Source organism: Coloeus monedula (genome assembly GCF_965178545.1).
Source record: "Coloeus monedula genome assembly, chromosome: 4".
In the NCBI taxonomy this organism is placed as follows: Eukaryota; Metazoa; Chordata; class Aves; order Passeriformes; family Corvidae; genus Coloeus; species Coloeus monedula.
Window position 1 is genome coordinate 64,648,357 of NC_138784.1, and position 17,021 is coordinate 64,665,377.

At 36.2% G+C, this 17,021-nt stretch overlaps 1 protein-coding gene across 3 annotated transcripts in view; it reads left to right on the plus strand.

Annotated features, from left to right (window-relative positions):
- Positions 1–17,021, plus strand: part of PHTF2 (putative homeodomain transcription factor 2) — a 62,545-nt gene that overhangs the window by 22,168 nt on the left and 23,356 nt on the right. For 2 of the 3 annotated variants that reach the window (XM_082280488.1, XM_082280489.1), the window contains exons 3-7: positions 4,035–4,091; positions 7,529–7,598; positions 9,752–9,910; positions 14,256–14,421; positions 15,101–15,265. In XM_082280488.1, coding sequence (XP_082136614.1) covers positions 4,035–4,091; positions 7,529–7,598; positions 9,752–9,910; positions 14,256–14,421; positions 15,101–15,265 — 617 coding nt within the window. The remainder of the gene's footprint in view (positions 1–4,034; positions 4,092–7,528; positions 7,599–9,751; positions 9,911–14,255; positions 14,422–15,100; positions 15,266–17,021) is intronic. The other variant, XM_082280490.1, reaches the window with a different exon arrangement.

Consider the following 17,021-nt stretch of genomic DNA (forward strand, 5'->3'; position numbering starts at 1 on the left):
TGGCATTGAGGAGGCCTGGGATGCATGATTTAAACTAAGTGTGTGTAAAATAACATCTACTAGTTCATCTACTTCTGTTACAGATAGGTTATACCACCATTTTTAATATCTGTAGCATGTTACTGACAAGTTTCCTACAGCAGGGCTGTGTTGATGCTTGGTGATAAAAGTTACATTTCAAAATGAGGTGTTAGGCTTGTTATCTAACTTTTTGTTTATTTTCTTCCAAGTCATAACAAATTAAAAAATGCTGTAGAATACAATTTTGGATTAGAAATTTCATAAATTAAGTATAGAATAAATTTCTGTGTGAAATCAATTCAAAATTGGGATATTGTGTTTTATAGTTTGCTTTAAAAAAAGTTTATTGCCAGTTGTAGGCTGGACTGATGGATTGAAAATATTGGTGATGAGCTGTTACACAAACAGCCTTGCACTAAGTCTTGAAGAGATTTTAAGAACATTTCTTACAGTTGTGTACTTAAAAATGGGACAATTTTTTCGACTTCTGTGTTTTGTACTTTAAATTTTCTCTGAAGGATAATGCAGAACTTGCAGCTGTGAGGGATGAGACTCCAGGAGCAGCTGGTGGGTTCAGGAGTAGTAAATGGGTACTGGAGTTGGTCAGGGCATTCCTGTTGGCAGAATAGCTCCAGCCAAGGGAGCTTGAACGCCTGCTTGAGGAGCCCTGGGACAGTTGCATATTGAGGGAGACCTTGCTTCGATGAAGTTGTGTATATTTAAATTATTCAGGTTCCAACCTGATCTTATCTCTGGAAGGTTATTCCTTCCTTTTACTTGCCTTTAGAGCATAATTTCTTTGGTGCTAGACTTGGTGCTAGACTTCTTTCCATGTCCTTCAGGTATGTGCAATTGTAAGGAAATACATGAATAGCCAAGAGCCTACATTTGTTTTAGATTTACATTAGATTTAACATAGAACTTAATTCAAATGCAAATACTTGTAAATCCAAACTCTTTGAAGCTGGAATTGGCTGGTGCTCTCAATAATTTAAAACTAGGAAGGTTTGCTAGTATTAACTTACATTCTTCAATTCATTCACAAATTATGTTCTTGATTTTAATTCATACACATGCCTAGCATCTCTGGTAATCATTATATGTTATAATTTAGTTTGTTGTAAATGAAAATGTACCTTTCAATGAATTCTGCAAGACACACTTCACAAACTCTTAATTTCCTGACATAAAGGAGAGAAAAAAAAAATTAATGCCTGTGTTTTTTACTTGCCTTCTTTCAGTAACACTAGTTCTTCCTATTTTTGTTTAATGTGGGAAATGAAGTGTTCCAGTATCCTGGAAAAAGCATGCTACTTTATAATGATGCCTTTGTTTTCGCGTACTTTCTTCTGCTACATTTGGAAGAGAACTGTGGAGGGATGCTTATGCAGATGGCGAGAAGGGAAGTTGAGTATCAGGTTGGAATTTGATGTGCTTAGTGGCATGGACACCTGCTCCCTGAAGTGCTCCTTAAACTTTGTTAAAACACAAAGAGGTGATACCAGGTAGACTAAAAAAGAAACCCCAAACAACAACGAAAAAAATGTGAGACATTGTAATGTACTGGCTGTCTGTAATTATCTCTTCCACTCCTTTCAGTTCACACCAGCATGCTTTGTTGAATAGTCCTGTGCTAAGATTTCAATAACTAAAGTTGATCAGAGGTGGTTGGACAGATCCACTCCTCCCATAAAACAGTTGTAAAGGACCCTGTCCTTAAAGTAGTTCTCTTATTTTACCTCCTGCTGGAAGAGTTGCTTTATGGAGCAACGTTAAAAGAGAAATGTGAATGGCGAAATCCCTGCTTGTCTTTTTGTGGAGATGGAAGCTGCTGCCTAAAGAGGAAAAAGAAGTATTTGTAGGAAAATATAATTAAGATTTTAAATCAGTCAACCTCCTTGCCTCAGATGTCTTCTGGGATCTGTGTTTCCCAGAATTCCTTTAACTAATGGTCTATTATTTGTCTAAAAGAAGAACACTGTTTTAAAGACTTTCAACTCTATACCAGTTTCAGCTATGAATGGAATTACGAATGGAGTTTGCTTTGCAGCTTTATTGGCACAAAGGCTTCCTTCTGCGTTTGGTTCATGCATAACAGAGAGTGACACAGATTTGCATTCCCTTTTCTGTCCTAGTAGAAAGAATTTTTTTGGGGTATGGGGAGGGGAGGACACAATATTATGCAGCACAAAAATTTCACTTGTGGCTCTTAGCAAATTTAATGAAAACTAGGAAGTTCTGAAATTTCATTTGATATGTATTTAGAGGAAAAGCCAGAACAATTAGCTATAAATGCCTGGGTGGAGTGGTTATTCAATATATTGACTTTTTAATTGCTGGCTGTTATCCGGGTGGAGTTAGCTGTTAAACTTCCTTTGGTTTAATTACTTTAATTATAGCAAGTGCTTAATTCTGCCCACTACTGTGCCTGACTCCTGAGTTATTTTCCACAGTCTGTTTTTTTTTTTTTTAAACGAATGAGAGGTGTAAAGTGTTTATTATTACCAAAAAAAGCCAGTAGATTGTTTCTTTTGTAAAGTTTTAACATAGCAAACTGTGGAAATTGTTTAGCTCTATGAATGGAAAATATTATTTAAATTTGAGAAAGTTATTCAGTAATTCAGTTTGCAGTTCTCACTTTCAATCTTAGATATGCTTTGGAATTTATTACTCTAAATTAGAATTTTTAATATTTTTTTTCCACTAATTGGTCAGGTTTAGAGGCATAGAATATGCCTTTAGATTTCTTTGTTTGTGTGTATGTTTGTGTATTGGCTTCCCTGATTATTTTTTTGCATTTATGTTGGATCCTTGGTTCAAAGATCCTTTTTAACTAAGAATGACTTTTTCTTTTTGTTTCTTTCTTTTATAACATCTAAATTAATGCTGAAGGGTAAAATACTAAAAGAGAAATGAGAACAATGTTTTCTGGTATAAAGTGTGTGCACTTGTGCTTGGGTCACTTACATCTGTTGCAGTTGTGAACTGGAAGGAGGAATCACACTCTTTCAGTAAGATTGAATTTATGCAGGTTTGCTCAGATGGTGGGAGTTTTTCCTCTTGCATTTCTGTCAGGTGTCTGACTGAGCTGCTCATGTCACCTCTGCAGGCTGGAAAAGGATCTTTGAATCTGAGGGGCTGCATCTGTCTCTCCCTCGCAACCTGAAAGTGATCTTACGCTTAACTGCTCTGAGTTTGTGACATGAATTGAACCTCAGATGCACACGATTTTTGTGTCTAGGTAGAGCAGCTGAGATGGCAAGGGTTTAAAATTGCCATAGTAAAAGAGATTGTTGTTACTGGTTATTACCTAGAAATAGGTGGAGTTCAAAGCAATCTTATGATCTTTGATAATTTCTTACAAAACTTGGATATGTTGTCTTGATTTATCAACTTGTTTTTGTCACTATCTTATATCCTAAAGTTTAAGGTTGCTCTTCCTCTAAATATCTGACAATCAGTGAGAAAAGTGCTATTTCTTGATATTCTTTGAGTTCCCCCTGGGCTATAAGCTGGTTGATTACCAGCCTGACCATATATCTGGTTGCTGTGCACTGTTAAGAGATAAAGCTAAAGACCATGAGGCTTTAAAAGTGGGTGGAATGGAATGGGAATTATAGAGGGTTTAAAAACAAATAAATTAAGTGAGGGTATGAATTCAACTAGATGTGCATATTTCTTTTGAAGTTATATGAAAGACCGTGACAGTGTAGCTGCCATAGTTCTGCTCTCTGTCATGTAGAGGCTGGAATCCTGACCTGGGGTGGGAGGGAACGTGGTCTTCCCAGTGCTTGGGCTTGTGAGACTCAGCTCTCCCCTCTATCACAGTTCATTTACAGATCAGCTTGATCCTGTCCAGCCAATGCAGAAGATAAAAACTTCTTTGTAAACAATTCTCCCCAAGGAAATAACCTGGTGGCTTCATGCTTCTCTTGTTGAAGGTTGGTTTGATTTTGTTTGATCAGTGTGTTTTAAATCCTAATGTAGATTTTTTTTTTCTGTATTCTTTTTAGATTGGAGCATATGATCAACAAATATGGGAAAAATCAGTAGAACAAAGAGAAATAAAGGTAATAATACAGCATTTAAAAAGGTTTTTTTTGTGGTCGTGTATGCTGATGTAATCTACGTTGTATGTGGTGGTGTTTAATAATGGTAAAGTAAAATGAGACTTCTGGAGTGTAACCAAACGTAACTAGCATACTATGCTCTATTTATTTTATGTAATTAATAACTCTGCAGCGTTTAGTGTGATGCATCTTTCTGTATGTCAGTACTTTTTTTTCGTTTACCTTAAGACAGGGCTTAGTTGTGTTAATACCTCTGTCTTTCACTTTTCTTTGTGATGAATTCTAATGTCAGTTATCTGAGCTCTCTTTGCTTTCAGTTAGTTACCTTATACCTGCAGTTTACTTTTCCTCCTTTATGATGCTGTCATTGTTTTGTACAGTTTATTAGACTGGTAAGTACCTCAGGCTTTGTTTCTCTGAACAAGCAGTTTAACAGCGTTCTGTGTGTTTTGGTTTAACTAACAGTACCATCAGCATCTGACACATTGCTAAATTGCTTTGGACATAAAGGAGTCAATCCTATAGGTGCTAGTTCTATAGGCTGTATATGATGTCATACCCACAATGTTAATTTAGTTAACATTTTCTTGCAATTAACCTTTTCTTTTCCTCCAACACTGCACGGGAGTATTGTGGTATTTCTGCATGAGTTTCAAGGTGTTGCTAATACTTAACATCAGTAAAATGTACATTGCTTCAGTTTCCCCGGTGATTGGTTTTTTCACTCCCCAGTACTTGAACAAAACGTGTGTGGGGACTTGCTTGCCTTCTGTGGGAACTGTTACTGGCCTGAGCTACAGAGTTTCTGTACAGAAACACACACATGAAGTGGAACCCAACGTATTTCAGCAGCAGAGCTGAGCCTGGGGGCGCCTGGAGGGTCCTTCCCATGGCCATGAAAGCCCATCACAGCTAGGAGGAGTTCATTAACTGCTGTGTAATAGCATGTTATTCAAATAGTTACTGCAAACAGTGCCCTGTGCTGATTTGAAATGCATCTTGTTGGCTTAGGAGTCCAATAACTAACAAATTACTGGTGGTGTCTGAGTTTGGGTTGACTGAATGAAGTGCAATTTGGGTAACACCAAGGCACATGACTAAGTTCAGGTATTACACATTAGTGCTTTAGTCTCAAAGCTCCTACAGTGCTTTGACATTATTGATATATATATAAAAATAATTATGTAGTAATTTACAAATTAACTTCACTAAAAATCTGAAGAAATCTTATTTTTCAGTAGAAAATCAGTTTCTCTTACTATGAATTATACTTTAGTTATAACTGTAATAGAATCTATTAGGATTAATTTTAAAATGTGTGTAAAAGAGCTTTTACAATAATAACAACTACTTTTAAGCATTTTTATTTGAACCTTCTTTTGCTAATGCTTAGCTAAATGTGTTTGATGCTGAATAGAAATTATATGAACTAACTGGATGGGTCTGAGCATTATGAAACACTGAATATTTTTTTTAAAGTAACGTTAGTCTGAAACACTGCTGTTTTCCGTGTATGTTACAGAGATTTGTGATGCATTAAGAAAGTGGAGAAATTGCATCTGAATAAATGGAATGCTTTTTCTGTGTGTGGCAAACAGTTCAGGAGCCAACTCAGTGTAGTCCATGGACACTGAAAGTACTGTTTCACCAGTGGAATTTTTAAAGAATGAGTCACCATTTCTTTTCCTATGAAGGCTGCATCAAGTTGTACTCTTGACTTAGTTTTTTCAGAATTCTTTCTTTAAAATGAAAACATAATTTGAGCCACAGTGGTAAATTTTTCCTAGGATTGAGCATGTGTTTCTAGGGCATTATTTCTTCCAAAAGGCACATCTTTATTTAGACTTTCAAGAGAGATCTTGTGGCCCATAAGCACTAATACATTTGAAAATGATTATATCATTCAGAATTTTCTTTTCAAGCTTCAGTTTTCTTTATGAAATGGAGTGTCTCACTTATGCAAGATTCACAAGAATTTGTAGCTGATTCTAGAATTATGATAATTTCCAATTCTAATTATGGGCTTCTTTTCTCATTCCACATAAAATTACAGCAGTTTTAGGACTGCAGTTCTGGAAAAATCTTGCATTATAAGGTCTTTGTAGTGCTTGAGTTTAAAATACAACTGGTTTTCTGTATTTGTCATCCTCAGAGCACGTTTTGTCCTATTCATGTTTCAGTTGTGTGTATTGATTTTGTTTTGTTTCAGGCAAGCTCATTTTGCTAATAGACACATTGGGTAATGACTACATATCTAGCTTGTTGCAGTTTGATTTTTTTTATCTTAGCTTTATTTCTGCATGAAAAATAAATCCAGTTGAATTTAGATGTGAGAAATATTTTGAGCTGCATTCAATTGAACATTTTGCTTGGTATTGTTCTTAAATAGATTAACACTACCAGATTTCACTGATCAGTCTCTCATTGATAATAATTTCATTTTTATGCTTTCATTTATACTTATGTTCATATTTAAGTAGTGTTTTTACACATGCATAAACTTTGGTAGTGATAGAACTGTACAGTTTCCCAGTGAATTTAACTGCTTTTTGAACGAAAACAGTTAACTGACTTTCATAATAATTACATTTGTATCCTAGATATTTTTTGAATACTTCATTTTACTCTGTATGAATTGTACTCTGTGATTTTCTTACTCTCCAATGTGACCAAGAGTCTAAGCTAAGGGGAGCAGAATAAACTCAGAGCTGTCTCTGAGACTTGAGCGTACAGTATCACATTTTAGCATTAAAACCAAACTTGAAAGCTTTGCCAGAGAGTTTGGTTCTTCAGTGATGGAAGATGTTGCTTGTAAAAGACAAAATAATCTTGCTTTTCTTCCTGCTGCTTTCCTGTTGTGTGGGATTTCCCCCCTCCTTTTAATTGGCTAATCTATATTCATTACAGTGAAAAAATTCAATACTTTTCTAGAATATGGATTTCTGAGATCTTGCTGATTAGTGACTCCTGCATTGCAATGTGATTTGCTATCTAGGTTTGGAATTAAGGAGTTGCAATGTAAGCATTTTGTGAAGTTGAGTTAAGACATCTAAGGAGAAAAGAGATTCAGGAATGTAATTTGTTGCAAAAGTTCTGGAAATCTAATAGACATGTATTACTAATTCTTGCAAGTGTGTGCATACATTGTGTGCATAATGCAAAGCCATGAGTGCTCAGTGCCTGTTTGAAAAATAGCTTGGTGGGTCAGTAATTGGTTGGGTTTTATTTAGATTGTAAAGTGTGTAAAAGGCATCTATTGTGCATTGTTCGTTGGAATGTTTAATTTATAGTACTTTAAATCTATGAAGTTGACATGTTTGTCTGAATTTTCAGTAGGAGTATAGGTTAAATACAACTACTGACCACAGAGATATTTTTGTCTTTTGTAATGTCTGTCATCTGCATGAAAGTATTTTGATAGTATTTGTCTACTGCAGGGTTTGAGAAACAAACCAAAGAAAACAGGACATGTGAAACCAGACCTCATAGATGTTGATCTTGTAAGAGGTAGGTCCTGAGCCAGAAAAAGCTGAAATTCTCAGTATAAAAATAACAGCCATTCTGTCTATTATAATGACAGTGTATTAGTAGGTTTAAACTAACCCCAGGTGAAACAAAACACAGCCAACGCTCTACATAACTCTTCCCTAAAGCAGGTGGATAGAAAATATTGTTAAATGATGACATCAAGATTAAATTGAAAGCTTAAGAATTTAGTTTAAAATTTGTTATATAGATTTAGATTTTGGGAAAGAAAAAAAAAAGCCTTTTGTGTTGCCATTTATCATTTCTGAGTTACTAGTTTAGAAGTCTCCTACTGCCATGTGTTTAGACTTCCTTCAAATCTCCTGATGTCTAGAGGAAAGGTTATGTTGAAGTTTCTGAAGGGTAAAAAAGTATATAGGCCTTGATTGTTTCTTGCCTGTTTTAAATAACAAAACAACAACAGAAGGCCAGATGATATAAGACTTTTCTAAAAGTCTCTATTTAGTCCTAATTTATTCTTCTCTGTATGTAATTTCCCTCATGCCTTGTAAAGGCTAGGGAAAAGATTATTTAGTGTTTTTATCCATGAGCCCAACAGCCAGCAGTCTCTTGCATCTGTTTCAGGAAGCCAGTAGTGCTCTCTGGGCACCCTCACAGCCTGCGCTGGCCTTCAGAGACCTGGCACCCCGGGCAGTGGCTGTTTGTGTGACCAGTCCTTTTTATCCCCTTGCCACTCAATTTCCCTGCACTTGTTCTTCCCTAAATTGCCTAAACCCCTTCTTTCTCCCACCCCTGGATTCTTCCTGAAATGTCTGATGAGTCCTGTGCCATCTGAGCTCCTTTTCCCTGGCATCCCTTAATGAGTCCCACCCCTCAGGCAGCATCCCTTTTCCTCTGAAAGATGACTTGGAGAGCTGCTCCCAGCTGTGCATGGTGAGGGTTCACACCTGGACAGTGGGGTCGATGGCTCTTCTGGGACAGCCCTGGGAGGGGCCTGGTCATCGTGTTCATTCTGTGATTTGGATTCCCACCTGCTTTTCTGCCTCTGCTCTGGAGATGAGCCTGATGGGCTGATGGTTCCAGTGATGGATCTATGAGGAGAAGCCTGGAAGGACCCTTGAAAGTATTACTTGGGCTCCCCTCTCCAATTATCTCTTTGAACTTCTCTGTGGTTGTGCAGATAAGCTTTTGTCACATCACCTAATAATATAATTTTTTAAAAATAGGAATGTGAGAGAAAGAAACAAAATCAAATTTGAACTTACAAGAAACTGAGAAACAGTGGTAGACCTCTTCAGTGCAGTGATGTACATGAACAGCATTAAAATGATTGCATGGATGTCGAAGTTGGTACTAAAGTAGTTTCAGAGCTGGCAGTGTTTTACCTGTGCAGCACAGAGCTCACTAATGCCAGTGCTGCTTGTAAGTGAGATGGGGATGGTGTAGCAGCATGCAGTAGTTACTCTTTCAGTCAATAACTTGGCATAATTTAAGTCTCATCCCCATTAAGTACATTTTACAGTTTTCTTGCTGGGAATTTGCAGAAGAAAAAGAAATGGAGAGATATGGGAGAGAAAAGACATTTGAATGAGAGAGATAAAAAATGATATAGAAGGAGAGACAAAGATAAATTATTCTTTGGGTGGCTTCCCTGCTCCTGGGCATAGTCCTCAGTTGGACAGATTCACTTCAATGCTTCCCAGCCTCATTCCATTTTCCTGAATGACGTGGCTGGTGCAATTTACAGATGTTGGTATTTTAGATCCCTCTGCTGTGTTGGGAAAGGACTCTCATGCCTCCATGGGCATGTAGAATTTTCATATGACTTCTTGTTGCTTCATGTCATGTTTCTGATACCTCTGTGAATCAGAACAATTTTTAATAATTTATTTTAGAATAATTTTGATGTGGCAATGTTTTGTTATTCGAACATTCTGAAATACAGGTATTTGTAGAAGTTCCTGATAATGGAAGTCAAGAGGGCACCAACAATTTATGCCATATTTAGATTGTGGAGATAATTATTTAAAGGAGCAATTATTAAATACAATTACTTGAATAAATCTTGTACTTCCACCATTTCACTATCTTAACTACTCCACTATTGAACAACTGAGGTTTCTATTAGCCATAATGATGGAATAAATCTAAATTTCTTTTCTGTTTTTTTAAAGGATCTGCTTTTGCTAAAGCAAAACCTGAAAGTCCTTGGACATCTTTGACCCGCAAAGGAATCGTGAGAGTTGTTTTCTTTCCATTCTTCTACAGGTGGTGGCTGCAAGTGACATCAAAGGTCATTTTTTTCTGGCTGCTTGTTCTTTACCTTCTCCAAGGTAGAGTTGGGTTACAGCATGACCTTCAACTGAATGCCTTATTTTAACCATATGGAAGCTGCAGTGTGTTACTTGGTTCAGTATTTTCAGAAAATATTGGAATGACGTGGTCCCAAGCATATGTCTCTTGGTTAACATTTCTTTTACATATATAAAGGATGCATAATGAAAAATTTAACAATCTCCTCACAGGCTTTCTTCAGCATTTGGCACACGTTAGTTTGTCACATCTGAATATAATTTAGGTTTTCCGGACTATCTAATTTAGATCAGGGCAACTGTTAACAAACAGAAGTCAGTACACAGCTTTTGGGATATTCAGTATGGAGTTCTAGCAATCTGACCTGGTGATTCTCTTAGTTACATGTGAAGTATAAGAGGAAAATTAGAAAGGGAAGAACATAATGGGGTGAGTTGGTATCTATCAGTGTGAAAGTCACCAAAAGAATAAGTGTTTCAGAAGTCTGTACAACAGATATGGAACAGAAGGTTAATGAAAGTTGGGAACAATAAAAGTACCCTGAGAAGCTAAATGACTCATGAATTTTCCACTGAAATCCAATTAACATGCAATATTACTTTTTCAAATTCACCATCTGTCCTCTCAGTTGTGAATCATTGTATCATTTGGAAATTCTAATTAGAACAATATATGGTGTTTCAAAGAAAGGACAGTACCTCTTGTATGGTGATGTTATTAGCAGGTATAAAATTAATCTCACCATGCCAGTGCCCTAAGACATGCAGTACTGACTAATATTCATGTGGCCTTCTATCAAAAGTTCTTCTTATCCCCATTTCTGAGATAGATGCTTAATTTGTCTGTGCTATGGTAAGAGATCCCATAGTGTTAATAATTTTAATCTTGTTTATAGTAATATAGGTAGTAAAAAAGTTAAGTTGTGGTTGGTTTGTTACAATGTTCATGGGTGTCTTTTTCTGAGAAACATCATTGCAGTAATTTTTTATGTTCCTGTTTGTAAATTTATTTAAAAAAAATATACTCACACTTAATTTGTGGCACCTTCATAAGGCCCTAAAAGCAGAAAAATAGTGAGACAGTGCAGATTCTGAGTGCAAGCAAGTTTTTAGGACATTAATTACAGAGCTTTCTTATAACTAACCTTTTTCCTCTCAGATTTCTTAGGGTCTCTGATTTACTAAGTTATGGCTGGAATGCATAATTTCCCTAATCCATATTGTCTGTAATGTGACAAAGTATTTCTGTGGTTGTAAGTTAATACCAGGAAATAATTAATAGTATGCCATATTACACTATAATCTATTTGAAATACTTGATAGTTAAACTGTGCAGAATTAGCTGCTGATTTTTTGGTAGTTTTTGAAATAAATTAAGAGACTTAAACATGTATGTGAAATTAAATGGACATATTTACGTATTGGGGACTATTCAAAACAATCCCCCCAAGCACTTACATAGAAGCTTTGCTTTTATTTTACTCAGAAAGTTATTAATTTTGTACAGGATTGGTAAGGCATCACCAAAATGTCAAGAATATGTGATGGAAGCTTAAAAATAAAACACCTCAAATTCCAGTGACCATGTTTCTGCCCTGAATCTGGATTTTGTAGTGAAGCTTGGACTTTCTCTCATTGTGATGGATTCTCATTGACATTGTTGTAAAATGGTCTGACTATGTTTCATTTATATGTGTTCATAATCAAATAAAACAATTTAACTAAAGGGTTTTCCATATATTTATGGATTGCATTACTTGGAATTACTGCTTTAAAATTGATTAGCTTTACCAAGGTACTTGCTAGCATTTATGTAAATCTACAGCAAAAACTTTTTCCTTGGCTGTAGATTTTAAACTCCAGGTTTTATTTGCATTGGTTTCCTTTAGTGTAAAGTGATAAGCACAATGTGTGATAAGAGAACTACAGAGAGATGTTTTATGCTCAAGGTCGTGGAACAGGCTGGTGACTTAAGGTAGAAGTAAAACCTTGTTCTTCTGCTTCCTTATCTATCTAGTATATGGTAATACCTCATTTTTAATTTAAAATGTTTTTTATATTCTAATGGGAAAATAAAGTGCAAACTTACAGTGTTTATTGTGTATTTCTTAAGTATGAAGCAAGAAACTTTAATAGTGATGTAATGGTTGTTTTTTGTGGTGGTGAGATATATAAATATGTATGTATGCATTTTTAAATTTGGTATTAAAAATATTTCCAAACTTTAAATGCTCTAAAAATAAATGCTGGTTGGCCTTTGAAATGTAAGGTTGCTTTCTCTGAGGCAGCTTATTGTTCAATGTGATGTAATTTCACTTGTGTCTGTTTTACAAAATAGACTACTGTGTTTTAGAAAAGCGGAGGTCGAAATACTATAAATACATAAGGAAACAATTAAAAGTGCTGTAAGAAATCCTGTTCCAACCAATCCTACCTAGCTGTTGGTAGGAAATAAATTCTTGGATTTCCCTCCCATCTTACTTAAAAAAAGATCAGGAGATTGATAACATTTTTCTAAATCTGTGTGAAATGTTGTGGTAGGAATCTGCAATCTGCAGATTTTTGTCTTCTGGAAGATGATTTCTTCTAGACAGCTCTGCTTTGCTTAATGTTTTTTAAGTAGCGGTAGTGAATTTTAAAATTATTTTGCGTAGGCCTACTCCTGGAAATCATTTCACATGGATCTGTGGAGCTCTGTGTTCTCAGAAGTGTATGTTTATCCAAGTTGTATGGTAGGAGCTAAAATCAGCTCCTTTAGATTTTGTACCTCATGAAGCTGATTCTATGTGTGAGGAACTCAGATAAGCTCATTTAGAAAGAGATAACATTATCTTTTGCTATCTGTACCTATTCTTATTGGATTTTAGTAAGTTGGATTTCTCATTGATGCATGTCGTCTTTGAGAAACATTATACAGAAAAAAAATGTAGTTCACATATAGTAATAAAGGATACTCCATGCAAAACTTTTGTGCTTTAATTTAGGAAAAAGACAGAGGAGAAATTAGAAATAGTTTTTCCACAATCAAAAATAATTCCACTGTTTTGTATGTTCATCATATTTCTAGTACTGGTTACCTTGCTAAAGATTAGCTCATGAAAAACACATTGAACCTCTTTTTAGTGGAGAACATCACATCCAGGTATCTGCTGTGTTAGGTGTTTTTTCATGAGATTTGTTTTAGATGTTTGAATGTGGCACATAGCTTTGTATGTGGCTCCATTTTTTTCAGTCAGTTTCAGTAGAGAACCAGTGAAAGCTGTTGAACTTGTATTTCTTGTGCTAGAAATAGGTCTAAATTATGGGATTTTCACTTCTCAGTAGCACACAAGCTAAACCAAGTTCTCATGGGATGTGTGGATGTTAGGCAGAGAGAATTATTTCCCAGTTCTGCATCTGAATTGTTTCTTGGAGTTTCTGTGGGTGTTTTGGGGTTTTTTTTGTTTTTCTTGATAGCTTCTCTCAGCTGAGTTACACAACACAGTCCTTTGAACCAGAGCAACAAGGAGATAGAATAAGCAGAGAGAAGGGGTTGCCTCTTCTGCCTTGCGCTTGGTGGATGCGTTCAGGTTGACCTGGAGCCTGTAAAGATGTTTCTGAGTGGTTGGGCTTTGGGTACAGGAGCAAGAGTAGCTGCCTGGGTGTTGGCGCTATATGAAAAGTGGTTGTAGGGTTGCAAAAGTAACAGTTAGCTGTGGAATTGGGAGCTGCCCCCTTTCCAACCACAAGTGCTAGTTGAAGGCCTGGCCACTTCAGCTGGACTACACCATAGTTTACATGGTTTGTCTTTTGATCTTTCCTCACTACTAAAAATATGCACACAAGTGTATATAGAACCATATCCAGGGTTGTACTTACACATGGCTGCTTGTCCTTTTTGAGCAACTTTGTCCCTTGGCTGGAACATGGAGTTTAAAATGCATTCTGCTGTGTAAGGAGTTTCTAGTCTCAAGTCTCATCAAACTCACAGGATTGTGCTGTGTCAATACACATGATACAGAATTTAATTTATTTGGGCTGCTTTAAGGATGATACTTACTTTTTGTTTTTGTCTCCTACTGACATTTCACCATAGTTAAAGTGGTTTCATGACAGATACAGACTTCTAAATGTTCCCCCCCCCCCCTTATTCAAATACCTATAATATCACAAGTATGAAAGAAAATATGGGTATTAAGAGAGTAGTTAACTGTTTAAACCTTTATTGATGCTGTTTTTCAGCAATTATAATTTAGTTCTCTCAGAATAAATGAGTCTTAAAATGCAGGTAAAGGTCTGCATCTGACTGGTTTGTTTTTGACAAAAGCCATATAATGAGTTGGCCATTTCAGACGTTAAACTCAACTTCGTTTCCCTTCTTTTCCAGTTGCTGCTGTAGTGCTATTCTATACAGCCCAAAGCCCACATAATATACCTCTGACTGAAGTCATTGGGCCAGTATGGCTCATGTTGCTGCTTGGGACTGTGCACTGTCAGATTGTTTCAACACGAACTCCTAAGCCACCTCCCAGCACAGGGGGTAAAAGAAGAAGGTATAGTCTGTGTTGAAGTACTTTATCATTTAGGATTGTTAGACTACTATATAGAGTGTGCATGAAAAAAAAATGTAGGGGTTTACAGTCTGTGCTTTGCTGGAGATGAGAAACTGATGCTGTTTTTATTTGGAACTTCAAAATGGGTGCTTAATTGGTGCTCTTTAACTTTTATGCCTTGACTAATTTATGGATAATTTTATTTGAATTTTAATGCATTGAATCTGACATTTTGCCTCAAAACAGTTATTATCTGAATAGTGGTGGAGTGACAGTGTTTATACTACTGCAGATTTAGTTTTATAACTCTGGCTAATGATCTGTGGGAAGTATATGTTAAAAGAGATGCTCTTGGAAATGTAGAATTTAAGTCTTCCAAGCACTCCACTGATTGTGGTTTGCCACAGTGAATTGTCCCTTTAAAATGGGAAACACTGCAGTAGTGAATTCTGTAGGTCTAAGCCTCTGATAATGAAATGCATTTTGTGTTTAAGTATTATAATAATGAATGTCATGCTTTTTTTTATTAAATGGAGTTTATTAAATTGATACGACAAAGCTTTAGCAAAATACTTTGAAATCTTGCTTGTTTTTGCATGCGTAAACTGCTGAACACATTATAAAACTAGCAGATTGCACTTACAAAGCTACCTTCCCATTTTAATCTTTTCTGATGAAGGAAATTAAGGAAAGCAGCACATTTGGAAGTACATAGGGAAGGAGATGGCTCTAGTACCACAGATAACACACAGGAGGGAACAGTGCAGAGCTACGGTACAAGCACCTCTTGCAGTATTGGCGCTGTCTTCAGAGATATCTGGCATGCTGCTTTCTTTTTATCAGGGTTTGTATTTATTCAAGGCTATGTATGTGTTAGAGATGCACTATCCCTTTTCTAATTAAGTAAATATTGATGTAATGATTAAACTTCTGTTGATCTAGTTTTTGCTCTTAATAGCAAACTCGTGAGTATTTGAAAGTGGACTAATGTGTTGCGTTGCAGCGGGGAGGAACCCCAACAGTGTTGTTTCTTGACTTTTGCAAATGCTGGTACAATCATTTTGAAAAAATATTGAAAAAGATTGAAAAAATATTATTGTAGAATAATTTGGGTTAGAAAGGACCATTGCCCCTTATCCTGGCACTACATGCTCTTGTAAAAAGTCCTTCTCCAGCTCTGGAAGGTGCTCAGTGGGTCTCCCTGGAGCCTTTTCTCCAGGCTGAATAACCCCAGCTCTCTCAGCTGTCTTCACAAGAGATGTGCTCCAGCCCTCTGATCATCTTGTTGTCCCTCCTCTGGACTTGTTCTAACAGTCTCATGTTGGGGGCCCCAGAGCTTAGCATGGTGCCCTAAGTGGGATCTCACTAGAGAAGGGTACAGAATTAACTTTTAATTAAATTGTATTTTGTTGTAGGAGTACACTGTGTAAGCTATCAGGAAAAAAACCAACTTCATTTCTCAGTTTTAATCCAAAGAGAAAAATTCAACTCTTTATTTTACTTTATTACGCTACCTTCTTATTACTCCAAGAGAATGCTTATTGAACTCTGTCACTGTGATCAAGTCACACACTTTTTCTGAAGGAAAAGCCTTCAAGAGTCAAGTAAACACAGCATTTAGTTTATAAAAAACACCGAAGATACATTTTGTAAAGGTTGGAAGAAACATCTAAACCTGTTACATTCGAGATCAATCTGCTGATTGGGCTATTAAAAAAAGTTTTTATAAACCCCATTCTACAGCTGTGTGTGCAAGATATGCTATGCATCAGCATTCATTAATAAGTGAAAATATACTCATAAAGTATAAATTAAATTGAGAAAAGGGATAATGCAAATTACTGATGTTTTGTTGTGCATGCTGCATTGTAAATACAGCAACACCAACATGTCTGTCATACCTGTGATTCGTGCTCTTAACCACTGGTAAAACTTACGTTGTATTCTGGGATTATCTACTTGAAACCTGGGACAAGTTTTAAAAAATGTTTAAAAATATTGTAAGAGGAGGGTTCATTTGTCTTTTTCTTGTGTGGGTTAAGCTCTTGTTGATAAACTGTGGGTCATAGTGATAGGCACCAGGGCTGTTCTTTGGTCTGCAGGCATTACTGTCTGCTATGTTTCAAGTGTAATCTTGTAAATTTTTGAATGTTTTGTTTTCCCTTCATTGAAGATACTGATCTGTGAGAAGAGTGTTGGAAGATTGATTTTTTTTTTTTTTCTCCTTTCTTGCTGTTGGGCTCAGAACATTTTCTGTTGAAAAGGGCTATGTGGAACTTATCTTAGAGATTTGTTTAAACCATTTAATGAGAGGTAGTCTGTGTATATATACAGATGTTAAGCCTCCATGATGACTACTTAGTATATGCAATATCTTCAAAGGAAAAAGAGCACAGAGTGGCTGAGAATGTTGTAAACAGCCCTTAGTCCTTTGTTACCCTTCAGTTGCAGAGGCACAGTTGCTTGTAGGTCTAGAGCCATACAAACTTCTCCAGATGAAAAATAACCTTTTTTTTTTCCCCAGAGAACAAACAGTTCAGTTTCTTCATGTAAATTTTTTCATGGTAGTGCAAACAGTTTTGTCAGCACAATGGGAGTGG